General features: G+C 43.1%; 1 protein-coding gene and 1 long non-coding RNA gene across 2 annotated transcripts in view; both read left to right on the top strand.

Moving 5' to 3' along the window:
• tiam2a (TIAM Rac1 associated GEF 2a) overlaps window positions 1-7,500 on the top strand; it is a gene marked incomplete in the record, with an annotated part of 77,067 nt that overhangs the window by 38,672 nt on the left and 30,895 nt on the right. The window contains 5 exon segments of the mRNA XM_014010661.1: window positions 5,039-5,215; window positions 5,637-5,741; window positions 5,830-5,908; window positions 6,003-6,092; window positions 6,202-6,411. Coding sequence (XP_013866115.1) covers window positions 5,039-5,215; window positions 5,637-5,741; window positions 5,830-5,908; window positions 6,003-6,092; window positions 6,202-6,411 — 661 coding nt within the window.
• Window positions 1,566-2,073, top strand: LOC106519145 (uncharacterized). Its single transcript, XR_001310407.1, has 3 exons — window positions 1,566-1,684; window positions 1,773-1,851; window positions 1,946-2,073. It is a non-coding gene; the product is annotated as an uncharacterized LOC106519145 (long non-coding RNA).

Genomic DNA, 7,500 nt, shown 5'->3' with positions numbered 1-7,500 from the left:
GAGCATCATGGCCACTTTCAGACAGCAGGATGAATGAGTGAAGATTGCGTTTTAACAGGATGTAGTGATTCACAGTCAGGCTCTGTGGTCACGAAAAAAAAAAAACACAATTTCTCTCAGAGTCTAGAAAAAGATTTGGAACAGGAAATGGTTTACGAAAACAATGGCGTCTTTTTTAAGGTCTGTGCTTTAATGTTGATTTAAATGCCTCAGAGTTCCCTGCAGTTGTGTTTAAACCTCTTAGATTTGGATGCAAACATGGAAAATGGCTCATTATGGGGATTCGCTTTGATTTAGTGGGGATTAAGACTCCTCAGGATAGGCAGTAAAAAAAGAGACACAGTTCTTCTTTTTCTGTCTTAATGACTTTGTGTTGGTTGCTGTACTTGATACACAAATCCCCCAGATTACACTTATAAGCAGTAGTCTTTCATTAATCCTTTGCAGGAAAGTCAGGTTAAGGTTACGTTAGTGTGTGTCCAAGCTCCAYTTCTGAGAGCTCCCTCTGTACGAGCAGGCAGCTCCAGCCTGAGGTTCCTCTGACACAGAATGGATCTGTACATGATGGAGCTGTCAGTGCTGCAGCAGACTTGCCTTATGTAAAAGTTCAGACTGACTGGGAGAGTTTTRCTCCATAAACTCTTCGTCCACCCACTCCTGTCAGCTCTCGAGCAGGCTGAGATGTTTTGACTGCATAGAAAAAGGCAACACGCTCAACTAAACAGCACAAAAGTTTGAACTCTTGCTGTTTATTGGGAGCGTTTTTCACAATTATATTGTTTTTTTATCGCTGAAGGAAATAATGTTTGTGTGTGAGTGTTTGTGTGTCTACATACTGAGCAAAATATCTCAAATTACTGAACAGAATGGGGTGAAATCTTCGGAAAGTAATCACATGGTTGACGTCTACGGCTGATTAACCTTTAGAGTCGACCTGATTTAAGATGGCCGCCGCAACTAATCAACCTGAGGGGAGACAATAATGGCTCCAACTCAGTCAGTTTCATGGATTTTGAGCTAAAGGTTTGTGTGATAGTAGCTGAAACTGAGTCTCAGAGATAATTATTACTCAAGAGTTGGCCTGTGGTTGCTGGTGGGCCTCTCCTGGTTCTCTCCTGTGCTCTCCTCTCTGGGGGTGGGTGGGTAGTTCTTGCTGTGCAGGTGACCTTGGATGCTCTGTGCTTGGGGTCTCTCTTGGGGTCTGTGGCTCTGGTCCCCCTTATGTTTGTCTTGGGTCTTGGGGGTCGGGTCTGTGGTCCTCCAYAGTCACCAATTAATATTCCACTGGAGAAATCTCGTATTTATATGCATGTTCACAACCGCACCAAAATAGACATTTGGATCCTGGGGTTTCTGACAATCACTGGATGTATGTATGTTTGTATATATATATATATATGTGTGTGTGTGTGCGTGTGTGTGTGTGTGTGTGTGTGTATGTGCCTGGTTGTGTGCATGGGTGTGTGTGTTTTGTGTATATTAAGTAATGAGGTATAATTATTGTACGTAGGTGTGGATGTGNCGTATCATTTTGTGCGTACGGGCCTCTGAGCATTAAAGGGGGCTCTTGTGTAAACAGGTGAAACAGCTGGACCCGGGCTCGCACCGCCTGCGGCTGCAGAGGCAGGCGGGCCGTGACGTGGAGGTCCGGCACGTGGCTCCCGGCGAGCTCCTCCGTGACGTGGTGAGAACTAACGAGCCTCCGCTGCTCTTCGTTTATCTCTTTTTTTTTTTTTTAATGGTGTGTTGATCCGTTTCACTTCGCCCTGCAGGTCGCTGATCAGCTGGAGGTGGTTCCAGCTAACGTGTTTACGCTGCACATGAGGAGAACCGGTGACGTCGCCGACTTTGGTGAGTGAAGCGCACGAGGTTGGGATGTTTTATGTGCAATATGAGACTGTAAATAAAAAGAAAAACAAACGTCTTTCTGAAATGATTTGAACAGGTTTTGCAGTAACGGGACACGTCGACAGCCAGAAGAACAGCAGGATATTTGTCAGTGAAGTTCTCCCTGAAGGACTGGCCTTTAATGAGGGTACTCGCTGCTTAATTCTGACCCCTAAACACATGACCACACATCAGTGCTGTGTGCAGATCTCCTCTGATACGTTCCTCTGTCTGTCTGTGTGTGTGTATGTGCCTGGTTGTGTGCATGGGTGTGTGTGTTTTGTGTATATTAAGTAATGAGGTATAATTATTGTACGTAGGTGTGGATGTGTATGTGTGTGTATATGTTTATATACTGTATGTGCGTATGGGTATATGTACATACATCTGTTTAAGTTTGGTTGCTGGGTGTTTGTTGTCTTCATTTGTTGATGGTCAGATGTCGGGTGTGGTGTCCTGTCCTGTGTGTTATTGGTGTTCATTTCACATGTATAATTTCTAGCGGTTTCTCTCTTTACAGTTCTTATATTTCTTTTCTACTTTTTCTTTTTCTTCTTTACTATAGTTTAAAAAAAGAAAAGAAAATTGGTGTCATTATACCTGAGAGGGATGAATCAAATGAATGAATGAATGCCTTTTATTGTCATCACACACAGGTGCAATGAGATTGATAGCAATGCCTGTCATAGGGCAAAACATGACCCTTAAAGTAAAGGTACAAGTAAAATTAAGACTAAACAAAAATGAGAAAAAAACAGTGTTTATAGCAGGGCTATTCAACTAAATTGCTCCGGGGGCCACAGTTACTGCAGGTCAACAGCTGAGGGGCCAAACATCCAGCAATTAAAGTTATTATGTAAATAAACTAAGTAATACAAAGATATGCTATCTTTGAAATAGTTTATTTTGCTGCATTTAATCATGAATAAGACATACAGAACCCTATAAAAGTAGTGATAATTACACATTATCAAAAACAAAAAACACATTATGCCTCCTATTTGGCACAGATATTATTTTGACATCTCTGACTTGCCAAATTTTTCAACCAATTTTATTTTCACTTTCATAGTTCTATCTTCAATTGCTTGTAGTTGTAACTGTGTTGAGTGTGCAGAGAAATGGTTTTACCAGTTTGTATCCAAGGTTCTGACATTTCTGTAGATACCAAACATGCTTATATCTAGCTAAAAGAACTTAGAAGAATTAAAGTAGAAAACCAGGGGTTTGGGCTTAAGAGATGAATGAACCAATTGGTGGGCCGAACTTTGGTCATTCGCGGGCCGGATTTGGCCCACAGGCYGCCAGTTGAATAGCCTTGGTTTATAGTGGTTTTATTTTAAAGCAATAACCGTTGGAGTCGAGTCTGTTAATCAACTGTAGAAATATCTCATGAACCACTGACATCTAATTTTATTACTCTGTTTTTACATAAACAGCAGAATGAAATGCAACATTTTTTTTAAACAACTGTCTTAGTTCTTGACCAGCACCCTTTCATCTATAAAATACTGATCCTCTTCATCTGTCCACACACTTTATTAAGAGAACACACTCACTGCTTTACATCTGTCTGGGTGGTCACTGGTGTCACCTTATTTCCACGTGGAAATGGTAGAAAATAGTTACAGGAGTACAAAGAGCTTTTGGTGGAGCTTTGAGGAAATGAAGAGTAATACTCTTTTAATAGATGCAAMGAGAAGGAAATGACAGTGTTAGCCGCTTCTTTTGCGGTCCGTGTATCTATTCAGGGTAGTGCTGTAATATTTGTGTTGCTATGGGTAGTAGAGAGGGTGTTTTGGGGCAGTGTCCGTTACTCCAAGTTTAGAAGCTTTCGGGTGGAGAAAGCCTGACTAGGAAATAATTTCCACCCTGAAAGGGAAACTCTGAATTTGTGAGCTTTTTGAAAAAAAACAGCGCACGCGTACTCGCCGCACAGAGTTGCCTTTTTTTTTWAAACTCTGGCACGTGCCTGCGCTGGACACTTGGCAGCCGGACACGGAACGTTGACCGGGAAACCGTTGGGCCATGAATGAGTGTACAGTGTTGGTCAAACCTTGGTCAGTGCAGGAAATTCTGTTTTTCGATTTTTCTGTTTACGCTGATGCCGGGACACAGAAGAGGCTGTGATACAAACCTGCTGCCGCGTCGTCGGTTTGCAAGCTTGTCCTCACGCCTCGTTTCAGTACGGTCAAATTTAGTCATTAAAACGGGGGAAAAATGAGACAAATGTTTGCGTGGTCGCTTGTGTTTGTGGAGCTAAGCAAAGCTCTGAATCAGAGACTTCTGCTTGTCCGTTTGGGCTGTTTGTCTGGCAGGAGAAAAAAGGCCTTTTTTCCTCAGAAGGTGATTCATCAAAAAACAGGCAACCAGCTTGTGACATAAACAAAAATAAATAAATAAAATAACTCCTACATATCAGATAGAAAATTTCAGGCACTCCATTTTATAGTCGTGTAACGCATATAAARCCTTTCCAATTATCCCACTCGGTCCCATGTCTCAGTTTAAGTTGTCAGTGCATTTGGTGTGACGGAGCCTTTCCTTAAGTTCTGTGGCTGCTGTAATAATTGTGGTTTTGAGCTGCACGGTGGCGATTTCCCCTCTAGAGACACAAAGTCTCAACCAAAAGCCCCAAATGGCTGCCTGTGAGGCTAAACGGTGGGTCGCCCCCCCACCTTAATATGAGCCCCAAACTTTGCAGCTAATGCCACGGATAATTCAACGTGTAATTACGTCCCGAATGTTTGGAAACAAATCGTCCCTGTACATGCAATAAAATAAACCTCCCGAATAACTCTGGAGATTCTGTCTGGACGTCTAGACCAGCCAGCTGGCCCTCGCCAATCATCTCGTGTGCGCGGTCATTATGGGGTGGGGTGGGGGATAACGTGGAGCAGTCTGTGTTGTCGAACGGATTTCGGAGAGGCTAATTGTGTGACATCTTTGCTCCRCCGCTTGATCCAGAGCAAAGCGTTTAGACTAATGGAACTGTATTGATTTATKTGTTGTGATGCTCAGCTCTCACTCCCGCTTGTTTACCTCTTTTATCCCATCTGTATCTGTCTTTTCTTTCCTCTAATCCCCTCCCGCTCCAACGTCCCACTACAATTCACCCCTCCTTTTTTTCCCCCCACCCCTCTTCTTACAGCGGCTCAATGTCCTGACCAGCATCTACTCCATGTCGCCCCCTGATGGGGGTATTTGGAGAAGCGTCAGCGGCAACTCTGATGAGCTGATGTGTGTTTACATGCCAGACGGCCTGACCGTCCAAGTCCCTGTCAGGAGAGACCAGACAGCCGCCGACCTTCTCTGTGCAGCTTGCAAGGTTGGATTTCAGAGAAATGACATTTCACCACAGTGAGAGACGTTTTCTGTCGGTTAAATAAAAGGAACAGAAATGTATYGTCCTTTGAGAGCAGACTATGAATTTAAAACATTTATTTTCCCAAGCATCTTCGGGAATAGACTTGGTTGCAGTGTATATATAGCTTAAATAAGTCATTTAATGCCTGACTTCTTAATGTCCCCCATGAATGGCTACGTATAAACCGACACGTGCACACACGCACTACGTGCACGCGATCCCTGACGGCGATGCGTTTTTGTTTCTCCCCGCCGTGTGTAAAGTCGATAAATAATTCACACCTCGCCTGCGCAGCTGCTTCCAGGCACCGGTGCATGAAAAATGTCGTATCATTTTGTGCGTACGGGCCTCTGAGCATTAAAGGGGGCTCTTGTGTAAACAGGTGAAACAGCTGGACCCGGGCTCGCACCGCCTGCGGCTGCAGAGGCAGGCGGGCCGTGACGTGGAGGTCCGGCACGTGGCTCCCGGCGAGCTCCTCCGTGACGTGGTGAGAACTAACGAGCCTCCGCTGCTCTTCGTTTATCTCTTTTTTTTTTTTTTAATGGTGTGTTGATCCGTTTCACTTCGCCCTGCAGGTCGCTGATCAGCTGGAGGTGGTTCCAGCTAACGTGTTTACGCTGCACATGAGGAGAACCGGTGACGTCGCCGACTTTGGTGAGTGAAGCGCACGAGGTTGGGATGTTTTATGTGCAATATGAGACTGTAAATAAAAAGAAAAACAAACGTCTTTCTGAAATGATTTKAACAGGTTTTGCAGTAACGGGACACGTCGACAGCCAGAAGAACAGCAGGATATTTGTCAGTGAAGTTCTCCCTGAAGGACTGGCCTTTAATGAGGGTACTCGCTGCTTAATTCTGACCCCTAAACACATGACCACACATCAGTGCTGTGTGCAGATCTCCTCTGATACGTTCCTCTGTCTGTCTGTGTGTGTGTAYGTATTCAGGTCTGCGTCCAAGTGATGAGATCCTGGTGCTGAATGGCCAACATGTGTCCAGTCTGGACCTGGYTTTGATCCAGACTCTGTTTGCTGAACAAACCCTGCAGCTGAGGGTGAGGCGGGACGGTCCGGCGCTGGCCTCGGACCGCCTGGCCCCCACATCAGAACACAGCCAGGAGGTTTGCAGCAAACACCACAGAGCCAAGTCTTCATCAGGTGTGTAGATCCACTTAAAAAGTATATTTAAAGAGCTTTTTTTAAAATAAATACATAAAAAAGACRGGCTGCTCTTGGTTTTATGAACATCCAATTATCAGTTTAACACTTCCTACTTTCAAACATCCTTGAACCGCTCCACCTTAAAGTTTTGTTTTCTTTTCCGTTTATTTGTATTTATTTTTATCCATTTGTTTCCTTATTCAAATAGGCATTTTTTGGGTTTGCTGCTCTGTGAGCCATGTATGGCAAGGCAGCTTTTATGTAAACGGGAGACGTCACGGTCCGTTGCTCACATTACCGGTAACAACTGAGATAGTGGGTTGTTTTGTCACTTTTAACCACATTAGCAGGCACCAGACTTCTGTTGTAGTTGCCATCTTCACTTCCTGAAAAAGACTYCCTTTGTTTTTACTTTAAAAAAAGACTGATAGAGGCAATAGAAAAATGAAGTTTAGATGAAGTTACCCAGTTCTATATGGTTCAGATGATGCAGTAAGTTCATTTTCTTTATGAATATGTCGYCCTGACTGCTTGCTTTGGTCTCACCGTGGATGTGAGATGATAAAACTGAACTGTAAGGTTCAAGTTGTGTCACAGATGTATTAAACAGGGTTCCCGCGGATCCTTACAAAGTCTTAAAAGGCCTTGGATTCATCATTTCAAAAATAAGGCCTTAATTAGCCTTAAAAGGTCTTAAATCAATCTTCAGACGTCTTAAAAAGGTTAACACATTGTAAGTAGGATGACTGTAATTCATATCAAATATTAAAATAATCGGTAACATTAATTTATTGTTCCCTTTTGACACCACATCACATGCAAATATCTCAACAACTGTTCATCTGAGCAATGTGAAATTCGTTTTCTAATGTTAATAATGTTGCCTTTTCAAAAATTCATTCATATTTCTTACAAAAATTTGATGTCAAATGCACTTTAAGGTTTCATCTACGGCAAGCTGGGGTTGAGAACCCACTGTGGGTCCTAAAACTCCAAATGTTGGGTCATTAGAGGACTTCCAGAAATTAAATTGTTTAAAACTGACTGCTAAGAATGTTATTTTTTTTACTATATTTGACAAAATAG

Source organism: Austrofundulus limnaeus, unplaced genomic scaffold (genome assembly GCF_001266775.1).
Source record: "Austrofundulus limnaeus strain Quisiro unplaced genomic scaffold, Austrofundulus_limnaeus-1.0 Scaffold2, whole genome shotgun sequence".
In the NCBI taxonomy this organism is placed as follows: Eukaryota; Metazoa; Chordata; class Actinopteri; order Cyprinodontiformes; family Rivulidae; genus Austrofundulus; species Austrofundulus limnaeus.
The sequence above is the reverse complement of the archived record's forward strand: the minus strand, read 5'-3'. Positions and strand labels throughout refer to the sequence as shown.